Source organism: Aquarana catesbeiana, linkage group LG08, assembly GCF_042186555.1.
Source record: "Aquarana catesbeiana isolate 2022-GZ linkage group LG08, ASM4218655v1, whole genome shotgun sequence".
In the NCBI taxonomy this organism is placed as follows: Eukaryota; Metazoa; Chordata; class Amphibia; order Anura; family Ranidae; genus Aquarana; species Aquarana catesbeiana.
Genome location: NC_133331.1, coordinates 32,836,348 through 32,852,807, shown reverse-complemented (window position 1 = coordinate 32,852,807; position 16,460 = coordinate 32,836,348). Strand labels below are relative to the sequence as shown.

At 42.9% G+C, this 16,460-nt stretch overlaps 1 protein-coding gene across 7 annotated transcripts in view; it reads left to right on the top strand.

The window, feature by feature from the left end:
- The window catches only part of JAKMIP3 (Janus kinase and microtubule interacting protein 3), a 278,385-nt gene that overhangs the window by 198,012 nt on the left and 63,913 nt on the right, over window positions 1-16,460 (top strand). For all 7 annotated transcript variants that reach the window (XM_073595683.1, XM_073595682.1, XM_073595684.1 and 4 more), the window contains 4 exons: window positions 3,997-4,062; window positions 6,760-6,828; window positions 11,478-11,555; window positions 15,159-15,362. In XM_073595683.1, the coding sequence (XP_073451784.1) occupies window positions 3,997-4,062; window positions 6,760-6,828; window positions 11,478-11,555; window positions 15,159-15,362 (417 nt within the window). The remainder of the gene's footprint in view (window positions 1-3,996; window positions 4,063-6,759; window positions 6,829-11,477; window positions 11,556-15,158; window positions 15,363-16,460) is intronic.

The following is a 16,460-nucleotide window of genomic DNA, read 5'->3' as shown; positions in this document are numbered from 1 at the left end:
ACCCCTTCCCAGCCAGTGTCATTAGTACAGTGACAGTGCATATGTTTTTGCACTGATTTGTCACTGGTCCCCAAAAGTGTCAGTTAATGTCCGATTTGTCCACCCAAATATCGCAGTCCTGCTATAAGTCGCTGATCGTCGCCATTACTTGCAATATAAATAAATAAATAAAAATATCCCATCGTTTGTAGACACTATAACATTTACACAAACCAATCAATATACGCTTATTGGAATTTTTTTTTACCAAAAATATGTAGCAGAATACATATTGGCCTAAATTGGTGAAGAAATTTGTTTTTTCAATTTTTTTTATTGGATATGGTTTTTATAGCAGAACGTAAAAAATATTGTTGTGGGGGAGGGAATTAAAAAATAATGCATGTCTTAGGCTAATGCATGAGATATGTAAATCACCTGTCACTCACAGCAAGGGGGAGGAGCTGACAAAGTTTTTCTCTGTTTGTTAAGTTTTATCTCACTGAACAATAAAAGAGGATTGCTCAGAGCTGGATTAACGCTTTGTGGCAAGACTGGGCTCAAATGATAGGAAATCTTATACTCTACATTATGACATCAAAAAAAAAAAAAAAAAAATCGGGTTTACATCCACTTTAAAGCAGACCTTCAGTCATTTTTCATCTTTCCATCTATTAAATCTTCTTCTCTTGTTGTTTTAACTTTGGATAGTAAAACATTTTTTTTTCTGCCAGTTAATACCTTATACAGCCCACTTCATGTTTCTTGTCTGGTCATTAGCCTAGGCTTATGACATCATGCACAGCTCTCTCTCTCACTGTGAGAGTTTGCCAGGAAGGGAGGGGTGATGAGTCATAAGAGGGCCAATGAGAGCTGTGTAAATCCAGGAAGTGAACAGGCAGCAGCTTCAGCTGCCCACAGTTATAATGGCTGTAGCCAGACTCAGTGGAGGGAGATTTCTGCAGCATATTTGGCAAGTACAGAATCACAGTATATAAAAAATAATAATCAAAGTGGTTGGAGGGAAGCTTCAGAATGGCAAAGATGTTTTTATTACAAATGATGTGAGCAGACTGCAGTTCCTCTTTAAAGGGCAGAGAAGACTGACCACTATACTGTCCAGAAGAACATTGCAGGATCCGAGGAAAAAAAATAATGGTCAAAGTAGGGTCAGTTGTTAACTGGGACCGTTGATTAGGAAAAAATAAATACTTTATTTCATCAAATAAATAATATACATAAGTGCAATCACTGGCATTAAATATAAAATACTAGCAAAAAACCCAGACAAAAAGCTACACTAAAAAGCTCATCATGGAAAGATGAGATGGTTCTATTTTCCTGGCAGATTTTGTATGCCGTCAGTGCCGAGACCTTTATATCAAATCCTGGAACACATTATATAATGATGTCAGCTAGTCTGTCATGATCAGATATCAAGTCCTTTACTGTCTGGAATCCCAATTAAACAGCAGCTCCAGACAACACGTCTACTAGTGGAAAAGTCCTTTAGTTCACTTTGAACTTTCATGTAAATCCCTTTCAGTCAGGTTCAAATATATTCTGGTGGAGCTGCTTCACCCGGTACATGATCTGAGCCATGCTGGCTTCCTCCTTTGCACCGTTGGGTGTAGACGTGGCTGCTGTGGGCTCAATAAAGAGCTTTCATTGAAGAGACAGTCTTATGCCGCGTACACACGGGCGGACTTTTCGACCGGACTGGTCCGACAAACTTTCCAGCGGACTTTAGACGGACTTTTGTCGGACTTCCGACGGACTTTCTAACGGACGGACTTGCCTACACACGATCAACCAAAGTCTGACGGATTCGTACGTGATGACGTACACCGGACTAAAATAAGGAAGTTGATAGCCAGTAGCCAATAGCTGCCCTAGCATCGGTTTTTGTCCGTCGGACTAGCATACAGACGAGCGGATTTCCGGGTCCGGCGGAGTTACGACGTAAAGATTTGAAGCATGTTCCAAATCTAAAGTCCGTCAGATTTGCGACTGAGAAGGTCCGCTGAAAGTCCGGTGAAGCCCACACACGATCGGATTGTTCGCCGGATTTGGTCCATCGGCGTCCGTCAGACCAGTCAGGTCGAAAAATCCGACCGTGTGTACGGGGCATTAGGCCTGGTTCACACCTATGCATTTTTCACACCTCCCAACTTTTTGAGATGGGAATGAGGGACACCTATCAGCAAAAGTATACAGGCATAGGACACACCTCCTGGCCACGCCCCCTTAAAGGAGAATTCTACAAAAAAAAACAAGATTGGTTAAACCCACGAGTGCTTTTTTTTACCACTACTATTCCTTTATATTGGCTTTTGGAATTTACACATGCAGCAATTTAGAAATCAGATGAAAGGTTTAGCGCTGGAAAACAATTTTTGATAGATAAAAAGTGCATTTTATATACATCTATATAGATCAGACCAAAATGAGGGACAAATGAGGAGGAATGAGGGACAGAGGGACATTGCTCCAAATCAGGGACAGTCCCTCCAAATCAGGGACAGTTGGGAGCTATGGTTTTTTAGTGTGTTTTCAGTTTTGCAGAAACACACTACGTTCCATTTAATATGGTTTCCTATGGATGTAGTTCACTTCTATGCATTTTATGGAAAGGGCCAGGGACTTTTTTCAGTTTTTTGGTTCCATAGACTTCAATGGATCAAAAGCATGTATTGAAAAACGCAAAATACACCTGCAATATGCAAACTGCAACCTGCATAGGTGTGAATCAGGCCTAAAAAAGGTAAAAACTATTGCTTACTATGCTTTTTTGTTTAAAAACCCGTAATGCACTGTAACACCAGTGTCATGGGTGCAAATATACTTGATATTTAATTGTAAATAAAAAGTTTTAAATAAACAGCTAAATCTATAAAAAAAACATAGATTTTAACAGTGGCAGCTGATGGGGTTTTCTTTGGGGTGGGGGCGACAACCCCTCCCCCCCCCGGGCTGCCGGTGGAGTGGCACTAGCACAACTGCCCCTACCCCCCTCCCACGGTGCGGTGAACCCCCCCCCCCGCGCGGCATGGCACTAACACCCCCAGCAAACACCCCCACCCACTGTCTGGTCAGTCCTTGCCCTGGATGCGGCCATCTTCCTATCCCTGTCCTTAATCTAGGCGGGCTCAGGAAAAGCTGCTCCGGTGTCCTCTCCTAGAGCAGCTTCCGCGGTGCATCTCCTCTCTGCTCCTCCCAGTGCTAGACATCCAATAGGATCACCTGATGTGCTGGCCAATCGGGAAACGGGTTTCATATCTGCTTCCCGATTGGCCAGAAGGAGGATCAGTTTCGCAGCAGCGAATATTCATTTGCTGTTGCAACACACCTGGGCGGAAACGGAGCGCATCCTCTGCAACCCGAGCCCACACGATTTTGAAGCCTATTAGAGCCTCAGGCTTGAATCTATCCATTGCATATAGGGGGGTGACCTGAAGAGAGGTGGCAGTGCCCGGGCGCCCCTAATGGACGTGCCTCACACTGGATTTTAAAATGTATAAAAAAATTGCAACAAACCTATATAGTATATGTAAAGTCTGCTACGTAAAACTTGTTCTTTCCATCAGTCAGAACACTTCACGTGGATCTGCTGTAAGCTTTCTGTAGGACTGCAACAGATAACTTACCAGTGGATGACAAAGGATTGTGACCGCCATGCTTCGCTTCGTTGTAAAGCTTTGTGTCTTTAGGCTGGGTTCACGTGTCTGCGGCTGCGGTTTGCAATCTAAAGTATGTTTCTGTTCACCTGTTCAGGTGCAATTCAGGTGAATTTTTTTTTTCCTGAATTCGCACCAGAACCGGACCCGAAAACGCACAGGACCCTTTTCAAAACCACTCCGTGGCCGCCCCGCTTCATTGAAAGCCGGTCACATTCACATGTTATGTTGAATTGGATGCGGTTAAAAATACATCCGATTTGCATATAAGTGAACCCAGCCTTAGAGGTGATTGTTTCATTGCTTTGCTATAACTACTTTCCAATTCTTTTGGGTACAGAATTTGACAAACGACGAACAAGTGGTTGTTATCCAGGCAAGAACTGTCCTAAATCTGGCTGAAAAGGTAGGTGTACGTTTAAGCCAAGTAAGCCTGCTTGATATAAGTTATGTGGGTCTAGAAAAATATGGGCGGCCTCTAGGAGCAGTGTCAATAAGTATGTGTGTTAAAACGAAGGTTGTGCCATCATCCAAGATTTAATGAAATAAAATAAAAGGTTTGGGAGCCTGGTCCTCAGCCAGGGCTCACCAAGGAAAAGGAGGCAAGCAAGTGGACTATCTCGGTACAATGCATAGAGGAATACAATGCCTAATATGTAGGCAATAATAAAATTTAGAAAAGTTTATTAATACATAATACATGATGAAAAAAGTCAGTAGTAAATTCAAAACATAGGTGACTTGGTCATGGACAGTGTTTCAACTCATTTCGCGGGCTAGGCTGCTTCATCAGGAAGACATCTGCAATTTAATCGACACAAGATCAATGACAATATAGTGAATCATATATAAAGAATGTATATACAATTCAAAAAATGTATATGTTACACAAGGGGAAAAAAAAGAGGGGGGGGGCTGTAGGGCTGCTTACCCAAGTCCTGGTGTGCACACGGCACAGGGCGTCTCCAGTAGGGTCTAGTTGAAGCATAGTAACTGAAATACATGTTAAATTCTCATTATGCACTCAGTGACTATACTAGAAAGGATTCTGGTTAGCATTTGTTTTGTTTTTAACCACTTAAGGACCAGCCACCGCAATTATACTGCGGCAGGTTGGCCCCCCTGTGCGAATCACCGTCGTGGTACGTCGGCCGCTTTAAGAGCTCTAGGACCCTTTGTGTTGCTATTGCCGGGTCCCTGGGCATGTCCCGGGATCACAGCATCAACCTTATTGGAGTTATTACACATGCTGGAACTCATAAAGGCATAATTGCTCTGATCGAGTCTGTGAGTGGGAGGACCCCGCATAGGTGTCTGGGCGAGACCAACCAGTAAAGTGGAATTGTTGGCGGTCCCTTTATATTTAGAGGTGGGGTCTGGGTGGGACCAACCTGTACATACACATTGGTGTTGATACACTAAAACTGGATAAGATTTTCACTGACCAGACCCCACATAAAATAAAAATGTGCAAAAAAAGGTGTAAAAAAAAAAAAGGAAATCAATATACTATGGGGTTGATTTACTAAAACTTGAGAGTGCAAAATTTGGTGCAGTTCTGTATAGAAACCAATCAGCTTCCAGGTATTTTTGTCAAAATGTAAAGGGGTTGTAAACCCTCGTGTTTTTTCACCCTAATGCATCCTATGCATTAGGGTGAAAAAACACCTGGCAGCCCCCCAGCCCCCCGTTTCACTTACCTGAGCCCTGGAATTTCACCTGGCGGAGACGCGCTTTTCTTTTGCTCGGGGTTCTCAGCTCTTGATTGGATAGATTGATAGCAGTGCAACCATTGGCTCCCGCTGCTGTCAATCAAATCCAATGATGCGGGCGCCGGGGCCTTGTCTGGCATTCGTGTCTATGGATGCAAATGCTGGACTCGGGAGCTCGCCTGCAAGGTAACCCCCCGGGAGAGCGCTTCTCCTAGGGGGCTATCTGATAAGAAGAGGAGCCGTGAGAGCCACCGAGGGACCCCAGAAGTCAGTGTTCGGGGCCACTCTGTGCAAAACGAACTGCACAGTGGAGGTATGACATGTTTGTTATTTAAAAAAAAAAATGAAAACCTTTACAATTACTTTAAATGAACAAGCTGAAGTTAGAAGCTGATTGGCTACCATGCAGATGCAACTGTGTTTCCAAAAAGGGTTTAGAACAGAGTGGGACTTTGATTGTGCCTCAGAGTAGTATAATAAGAAATATACACATACTTGAATTTATAGAAAAATATACAAACTTTATTCATCTGCCATACAGCAGTAACTTTTGAGAATAAACAAGTTAAAAAGAGTTACAGTTTTGGAATTTCGAGGTCAGGGTGTGCCAGTCCCAGACAGAATAGAGAGGATATGGCCTACGCGTTTCGCGGACAGTTCCGCTTCGTCAGGGCCTTGAGAGTAGCAGCACAGTGGATATCACATGAATTCCATAGACTGTGGACAGAAGACACTGGCTCAGAGGGACATGGGTTTGGCCTTTGTGCCCGTGGGGACACTCCACCGAACCTCGACAGAGGAAAAATGCAGGGGGAACCCCCCAGAGTATATGTTGTAATTTACAAATACTCCTGATGGAAAAATCAAGGATGCACTCAATACCAGCTGATCAGGTAAATTGGATTTAGAGAAGATGGAATGTGTACAAAAAGACTTTGCGGAAAAGTACGTAGGTTAAGCCTCTGGGAGAGAATCAGTGATATTTCAGATAGCTGTTTCTCCTTCTCATCCCTCACATAAAAGAAGGTGAGCTCACCTTCTTGGAGTGTCACCACGGGCACAAAGGCCAAACCCATGTCCCTCTGAGCCGGTGTCTTCCGTCCACAGTCTATGGAATTCAGGTGATATCCACTGTGCTGCTACTCTCAAGGTAGCGTCTGGGAAACGCGTCTGCGAAACGCGTAGGCCATATCCTCTCTATTCTGTCTGGGACTGGCACACCCTGACCTCGAAATTCCAAAACTGTAACTCATTTTAACTTGCTTATTCTCAAAAGTTACTGCCGTATGGCAGTTTAATTGTAATGACCCGAAAACATGATTATCTCTACAGTATAATATAAGATTAATGTTTTTATTAATTATCGGCTGATACCCTTTTACCACTTTTAGTGGCTTCAGCAAATTGAGGTGACAGAGTCTGCTCTTCAGCAAAAGATGGTCGATCTGGAGCATGAAAAGGTAATAGTGACCGTATATCAGTGTCTATTCAGGTATACAAATCAAAGATGTCCGTGTGATGGAAATATTCTTTCAGGGTCAGTTCACACCATAGAAACGCCGTCCGAATACTTTTTGTGCATACGCGTTTTTTAACTATTTTTTGATGCGTTCCAGTGTGGGTTTTTTCCCCCTTATTTTTCTTCACCTTAACCACTTGCTGGCCGCCGCACGCTGATATACGTCAGCACAATGGCAGTGGTGGGCAAAGCGGCGTACCTATGGGCATACCTGTATGTCCCCTTTAAGAGCCGGGGATAGCAGGCCTGCGTGGCCATGCCCGCGGGACTGGCAGACTGGATGTTCGCCGGTCTCCCGGCGATTGTGTCACGGAGCCTCAGAACGGGGAAGTGCCTATGTAAACAAGGCATTTCCCCGTTCTGGCTTGCGTCATGACAGAGATCACCGCTCCCTGTCATCAGAAGCAGTGATCGCTGTCATGTGACTTGAAGCCCATCCCCCCACAGTTAGAACACCTCCCTAGGACACACTTAACCCCTTCATCGCCCCCTAGTGGTTAACCCCTTCCCTGCCAGTGTCATTTACACAGTAATCAGTGCATTTTTATAGCGACTGATCGCTGTATAAATGACAATGGTCCCAAAATAGCGTCAAAAGTGTCCAATGTGTCCGCCATAATGTCGCAGTCCCGATAAAAATCGCAGATCGCCCCATTACTAATAAAAAAAATGCCATTAATCTATCCCTTATTTTGTAGACGCTATAACTTTTGCGCAAACCAATCAATATACGCTTATTGCGATTTTTTTTTTTACCAAAAGTATGTAGAAGAATACATATCAGCCTCAACTGAGGAAAAAAATTTTTTTTTTTATATATTTTTGGGGGATATTTATTATAGCAAAAAGTAAAAAATATTGCGTTTTTTCAAAATTGACGCTTTTTTTTTGTTTATAGCGCAAAAAATAAAAACCACAGAGGTGATCAAATACCATCAAAAGGACGCTCTATTCGTGGGGAAAAAAAAAAAAAGTCAATTTTGTTTGGGTGCAACGTCGCATGACCGCGCAATTGTCAGTTAAAGCGACGCAGTGCCGAATCGCATAAAGTGCTCTGGTCAGGAAGGGGGTAAAACCTTCCGGGGCTGAAGCGGTTAAATAAGGACATGTGAGTTCCAGTGCGTTTAGGTGCGTTCCGGTGCTTTCTTTATGCGTTTTACCATTTTTCACTACAGTTCAGTGCAGAAAAAATGCAGCATGTTCTACTTTTTTTCTGGAACTGAAACACACTGCAACTGACCGCAGTGGTGTGAACTATGCCATTGAAAACCATGTAACCTACTATCTATGCGTTTTTGATGCAGAAAAAAACATGCACCGGACTGTATGTGGTGTGAACTGGCCCCTTAGTGTGTGTGTAAATAATTTAGATTGATTGTTTCTATGTATAATACATGTAAAAGGTTGAGCCATATTTTCTTTTGACATATCCCGGCATCTGATTATGTGCTATGCAATCGTTGTCATTTATTGCTTCTCTTTATAATACAAATCGGGCGAGTTAACCCAATTGAATCAAAAGATAAAAGCTGAATGTCTAGATATCTTATCTCAAAGCTTTTAAGCAGTGGTAGTGTGATTGCACTAAGGCAATGAGAGTTCCCCTTGGTGGCTACATTTAATACAATAAGAAATCTATGAATGGGCCAGCATATAAAATGGGAAAGTCCTATCTTACTTAAACATTAATAATATATTTTTAAGAAAAATTGCATAGCAAATCACCCAGTGAAAGTTCAACTATATTTATTTTGTGAGAACGGGACAAAAAATGTTATTAGGCTATTTTTTGTGCTGATTGTGTTTTTTTTTTTTTTTATTTGAAATGGAAAATACTGCATTTGGCCACTAGATGGTGCAACGTATCATAGGTAAATTGCTAAGATATTTTCCACCATTTATTGGTTTATTTAATCATCTATTTTTAATGTTTTTATTATTCTTTATTTATAATTGCACAAGTGCTTCCACATACAAGTAGAGAAGGTCATATCTACAAAGATAAGGCACAGTATGGGATTTGAAAAATTGAAAAACTAATTTTCACAAGAGATGTAAGGGTCACAACACTCTGTGGGTGCGATAAGTATATAAAAATAAAAACTGTTTTTTCTTTGTTTCTGTTATAACATTTTGTAAATAAGTAATTTTTCCCCTTTACTGACATGCGCTGTTGAGGCTGCACTGATGGGCACTGATAGACTGCACTGATGAGGCTGCAGTGATGGGCACTGATGAGGAGGCACTAATATGCAGCACTGATGGGCACTGATAGGCAGCACTTATGGGTACTGATAGGCAGCACTGATGTGCACTGATAGACGGCACTGATGGGTGGCACTGATGGTTACTGATAGACAGCACTAATAGGTGGCACTGACGAATAGGCACTAATATGCAGTGACAGGAATCACTGATGGGCACTGATAGGCATCACATAATATTTTGCCCCCCCAAAAAAATGATAGGCGGGACTTATGTGTACTGATAGGCAGCACTGATGGGCAGTGATAGGCAGCACTTATGGATACTGATGGGCAGGACTTATGGGTACTGATAGGCAGCACTGATGGGCACTGATGGGCACTGATAGGCAGGACTTATGGGCACTGATAGGCAGGACTTATGGGTACTGATAGGCAGCACTGATGGGCACTGTTAAGCAGCACTGATGGGCACTGATAGGCAGCACTTATGGTACTGATAGGCGGGACTTATGGGTACTGATAGGCGGGACTTATGGGTACTGATAGGCGGGACTTATGGGTACTGATAGGCGGCACTGATGGCCACTGATAGACAGCACTAATAGATGGCACTGATGAGGAGGCACTAATAGGCACTGACAGGCATCACTGATGCGCACTGAAAGGCAGGACTGATGGGCATTGATAGGCAGCACTGATGGGCACTGATAGGCAGCACTTATGGGTACTGATAGGTGGGGCTTATGGGCACTGATAGGCAGCACTGATGGGCACTGATAGGCAGGACTTATGGGCACTGATAGGCAGGACTTATGGGCACTGATAGGCAGCACTGATGGGCACTGTTAGGAAGCACTGATGGGCACTGATAGTCGGGAATTATGGGTACTGATAGGCGGCACAGATGGCCACTGATAGACAGCACTAATAGGTGGCACTGATGAGGAGGCAGTAATGGGCACTGACAGGCATCACTGATGGGCACTGAAAGGCAGGACTGATGGGCATTGATTGGCATCACTAATAGGTACTGATTGGCAACACTTGTGGGCACTGGTGGCCATTACTTGAGGGTACTGGTGAGCATCACTGATGGGCAGTGGCAAGCATTACGGATGGGGCTGCACTGATAATCATTGCGCTAAGGAAAGCTGCTTATTTGCTCTCCTGTCCTCACACACTGTGGCATGGTAAAGAGCCTACGTTACAGGCTCTTTACCATGATCGGTGATGTGGTGTGTCCAAGGGACACACCGAACCACAGATCACCGCGCTGTGTGCCCCCGGGGCACGCACAAAACGGCCCATTCTGAAGGACATTATGGGGGAGATTTACTGAAACGGGAGCACACAGAATATTGTACAGCTGTGAATGGTAGCCAATCAGCTTGTTCAATTAAGCTCTGACAATAAAACCTGGAAGCTGATTGGTTTCTATGCAGAGCTGCACCAGATTTTGCCCTCTCCAGTTTCAGTAAATCTCCCCCATATGTCATCCACTCAGAAAGGTAAAGCCACAGGAAGGGGTTAATTGTTATGAAGGGGGAGGTTATAGCAGTGGTGGTGAGGAATAAAGGGGAAGAAAGAAAAAGAAAAAAAATTTGGGGGAGTGAATTTTCCATTTTAAATCAATGAAAAACATTTCACCGACACAGCTAATAGCCTAATAACATTCTTATTTTTTGCCCCATTTGCACAAACTGGGCAATTTGCTATGCCAATTTTTTTTTTTTATAAGAAGTGTTATTTATTTTTATTTTTTTATAAAAGTGGTTGTAAACCTCTGACATGAAATAAAATCAAAGCATATCCCTCTATAGTGTGTACTTCTCCCAATCCAAAACACTAAGTGTCATTTCTTTCAGCTGTCTTGTTCCTTTACTATCTGTGTGAATCATTTCTGAATTCTGACAAGTTTTCTGACACCAAGAGAAAAAAAAACAGGTGACAGGGGAGGGAGCTACAGCACACAGCTTGTGATTGACAGCACCAGCTCTGCTCCTGGGTGCTGTATGAAGGGGGGGGGAGGGGTGTATCCCTTCCCTCCAACCAGCTCTCACTCAGCTCTGCAAAGTGTAACTTCAGCTCCCCGCCCCCTGCTTTCTGAAAGCTTGGATAAGCTGTATAAATTCTGCACATTGAACAGCTGTAGAGGAGAGGTGGCCGCAGATAAACAGGTACAACTTATGTAAGAGGATTTGTTTCTTTTTAGTGTATCGCCCGAGGCCAGTCACTTCACTGGGTATATGGAAAGGTTTAGAACCACTTTAAAAACTATAACTGCAGTAATAATTGATTGTATGTGATTGCTAAAAAAATAAAAGATACTTTCATCTTAAAAGAGGCTACCAATAGTGGTTTGATCGCTCCTTCTCCTTTCTAGCAACTGTTCACAAGGCAGAAGGGATATTTGGATGATGAGCTTGACTTCAGGAAGAAATCACTGGATCAGGCTCACAGGGTAAGTGTAACATCTTATAGATATTTATTTCCAGCACAAAGTATGTGTGAGAATGAAGTTGTACATGGACTGTGGATTAAAATTAGACGATCATGGTGGCTCTATCTGGGAGGGATGGTGGACCCAAGAAGAAACTTCCAGTATTAGGTTCCGTTTCCACTAGTGTGACTTGTCTTGTGACTTTGGGCACATAAAATGTTTCATATTCCCATCGCACACATTCCTGGTATAAGCTCTAAATTAACACGTTCATTTTTGGGTCTTTTCTGGCGGGATTTGTGACGTCATACCTCTCTGGGGGGGGAGGAGTTTTCTTCTTTCTTGATTTTTTCTTGATTTTTGATTGGTTGATGGTTATTTAAATTCTCTTCACTGTTATCCTCACATTTATCACATGCCTGACGGAGGGGTCCTGCGTGACTCCGAAACGTTGCACCTCTTTGTGTTGTGATCATGCAATAAACTTAGCCGTTTGGACGCCACCTTGTGCTGATCCTTGGTGTGCTGGCAAGTATCTACATTTGGGCACATAAAGTCACATGACAAGTCACAGCCCATTGATTTCAATGGCACCCACTTCCATCGATGTGACTTAAAGTTGCAGCGACTTTGAAAAGGTTCCTGCGCTACTTTGATGCGACTTTTGATGCAGAGACTGTAAAGTTGGATCAAAGCTGCACTCAAAGTCGCATCAAAGTCACACCCTAAATCGCGCATCACATTACTGGAAACGTCGCCTTAAACATGGTTACAAAGAAGAGATCTTGCACACGGCTGTGAAAAAAGCAGGATTTTTTATCACAAAACTTTTTTTTCTTATACAGATCTAAATGCAGATATATTGTTTTCCATGGACCCATGAACACAGCTGCCTACAGATCAGCAGACATGTGCTTCTTTCATATACATAAAATTTTAAAAAGTTAGTAAAACCTGTATTTGAGGTCATGTGTATGCACCAAATTTTATGCTATGCATGTAAATGTTTGTGCTAACATTTACATGCATACGGCACAAATGTACTCTATTAGAATACAGTACAGGAATGGTCTGCATCCTAGCAACAGAGGACACTAGATGGCAGTAGCTGCCTACGTCCTAGCAACAGAGGACACTAGATGGCAGTAGCTGCCTACCTCCTAGCAACAGAGGACACTAGATGGCAGTAGCTGCCTACGTCCTAGCAACAGAGGACACTAGATGGCAGTAGCTGCCTACGTCCTAGCAACAGAGGACACTAGATGGCAGTAGCTGCCTACGTCCTAGAAACAGAGGACACTAGATGGCAGTAGCTGCCTACATCCTAGCAACAGAGGACAATAGTTGCAAATAGCTGCCTACATCTTAGCAATGCAGGACAATGGATGGCAATAGCTGTCTACGACCCACCAACAGAGGACACTAGATGACAATAGCTGTCTATGGTCTTGCAACACAAGTCACTAGATGGCAGTAGCTGCCTACGTCCTAGCAACAGAAGACACTAGACATCAATAGCAATAGCTCCCAATGGTCCCTGATTTTGAAGGACTAAGTCCCTCTCTCCCGCTTTCCTCCTCATTGGTCCCTCATTTTGGTCTGATCTATATATTTGTATATAAAATGCACTTTTTGTCTTTTAAAAAGTGTTTCCCAGTGCTAAACCTTTCATCCAATTTCTAAATTGCTGCATTTGTACATGTCATTAACCAGTATAAAGGAATAGTACAGATAAACAAAAGCACTTGTGTGTTTAACTAATCTTTTTTGTTTGTATGATTCTCCTTTAACAGGGCATGGCAGGGGGTGTGTCCTATGTCTACATACTTTTGCAAATAGGTGTCCCTCTTTCCTATCTTTAAAAGTCGGGAGGTATGGCAAAAGCTGCCTACGTTCTAGCAACCGAGGACACTAAATGGCAATAGCTGCCTGTGTCCTAGCAACCGAGGACACTAAATGGCAATAGCTGCCTGTGTCCTAGCAACCGAGGACACTAAATGGCAATAGCTGCCTGTGTCCTAGCAACCGAGGACACTAAATGGCAATAGCTGCCTGTGTCCTAGCAACCGAGGACACTAGAGGGCAATAGCTCCCAACCGTCCCTGATTTGGAACAAAGTCTCTCTTTCCTCCTCCATTTGTCCCTCATTTTGGTCTGATCTATATACTGTATATAAAATGCACTTTTTATCTTTCAAAAAGTGTTTCCCACTGCTAAACCTTCCATTCAAATTCTAAATTGCTGCATTTGTAAATTTCAAAAGCCAGTATAAAGGAATAGTGGGTTTAACTAATCATGTTTGTTTGCATAAATCTCCTTTAACAGGGCATGGCAGGGGGAGGGTGGTTGTCCTATGCCTACATACTTTTGCTAATATGTGTTCCTCGTTCCCATCTCAAAAAGTTGGGAGGTATGGCAATAGCTGCCTACGTCCTAGCAACAGAGGACACTAGACAGCAATAGCTGCCTATGTCCTAGCAACCAAGGACACTAGACTGCAATAGCTGCCTACGTCCTAGCAACAGAGGACACTAGACAGCAACACCTGCCTACGTCCTAGCAATAGAGGACACTAGACAGCAATAGCTGCCTACGTCCTAGCAACAGAGGACACTAGACAGCAATACCTGCCTACGTCCTAGCAACAGAGGACACTAGACAGCAATACCTGCCTACGTCCTAGCAACAGAGGACACTAGACAGCAATACCTGCCTACGTCCTAGCAACAGAGGACACTAGACAGCAATATCTGCCTACGTCCTAGCAATAGAGGACACTAGACAGCAATAGCTGCCTATGTCCTAGCAATAGCTGCCAGTTTACAAATAACAGAGGACACTAGACAGCAGTAGCTGTCTGCGTTCTAGCAACAGAGGACATTTGGCAGCAATAACTATGTAAGTCCTAGCAACAAAGGAGACTAAACAACATTGGCTACCTGTGTTCTAGCATTGGATGACACTAGACAGCCATAGCTGCCTGTGTCCTACCAATAGGCTGCATTAACACTGTGTGCTTGTGAGCATGTAAATGTTGTTCAAACCTTAAATGTGTGTAGTGCGCAGAGCACATTTTTACACAGGGTCTCACTGCCAGCAAGATTTTCATAAGGCCATACAGATTATCACACAGCCATGTTCATGTACCCTAAAAAAACACACACATCAAATCAAACATAGATCAGCAGATTCCTATTAACTTCAGTGGTGCAGTGTGGATGACAGGCAAGATTCATTTGTTTGGACTCAGCAAGATTCGTGAGATCCACCCACAATGAAGGCAAAATCAGGTCAAACTCTATGTGAACGGGTTTATTAAAATCACTATGCAAATGCCTCAGCATTCATATAGCCATCATAAATAATCCCACTAATCTGTCTAAGACGTGTATTTCCTATGGTTGTCATCTCTATCCAGTGGCTATAATACAGTTTTTTTCCTGATTAAGGTATTTCAGGAAAATACTCCATTATGGCCACTAGATGGAGCTGATCATCACAGGAAATACAAATATTACAGAGATTATTTATGTAAAGTGAATTTTTTAATAAATAGACTGCTATAGGATTCAACAGAAACTTTGGTCTACACAAACCCTTAACTTGGAATATATCTATCCTTAGCATATCCTGGAGCTGGAAGCCATGTTGTATGATGCATTGCAGCAAGAGGCTGGAGCCAAGATGTCTCAGATACTGTCAGACGAAGAACGGGATGAGCTGAAGAATGCCGTGGAGCAGTGGAAACGCCAGGTGATGAGCGAACTACGAGAGCGAGACGCCCAGATTCTCCGCGAACGTATGGAGATAATTCAGCATGCACAGCAGGTAAAAAAAACTCTCCTTATTCCTTGAGCTAATTACCTACTGACAATTGCGCGGTCGCAGTTTGTACCCAAACAAAATTGAGGTCTTTTTTTTTCACACAAATAGAGCTTTCTTTTGGTGGTATTTGATCACCTCTGCGGTTTTTATTTTTTGCGCTATAAACAAAAATAGAGCGACAATTTTGAAAAAAAACAAACAATATTTTTTACTTTTTGCTATAATAAATATATAAAAAAAATTAATAAACAAAAAAATTTGTTTTCCTCAGTTTAGGCCAATATGTATTCTTCTACATACTTTTGGTAAAAAAAATCGCAATAAGCGTATATTGATTGATTTGCACAAAATTTATAGCGTCTAGAAAATAGGGGATAGATTTATGGCATTTTTATTATTCTTTTTTTTTTTTAAACTAGTAATGGCGGTGATCAGCGATTTTTAGTGGGACTGCGACATTGCGGCGGACAGATCGGACACTTTTGACACTTTTTTTGGGACCACTGACATTTATAAATGCTATAAAATATGTATAAATGTCACTGACAGGGAAGGGGTTAACACTAGGGGGGCGATCAAGGGGTTAACTGTGTTCCCTAGGGAGGTGTTTCTACCTGTGGGGGGATGGGATTGATTGGGAGTACAGAGAGATCATTGTTCCTGATCACTAGGAACAGATGATCTCTCTCTACTCCCCTGTCAAAACGGGGATCTGTTTATTTACATTGGAAGATCCCCAGTCTGGCTCTCTGTGGAGCAATCGAGGGTGGCCAGCGGACATTGCGGCCACCAGCCACACGCATCGGCTCCCCCGCCATGCAGCGCGCACGCGCGCCTGCTACAGCTCTTAAAAGAACCAACTTACACCCACGGCGATTTGCGGGAACGAGCCAACCTGCCACCGTATAATGACGGCGGCTGGTCGGAACTGGAACTTTAATGTACTTTTAAAAATGTTCAAGCCTACTTACTTAAGCCAGAGTCATACTATGGGGTTATTTATATAATATTCAAGGTACAAATGTGACAAGCATTCACACAGCCGCAACAAAAAAAAAAAAAATTGCTGTATTTTGTCTAGTATGTTTATTTCTTATGATC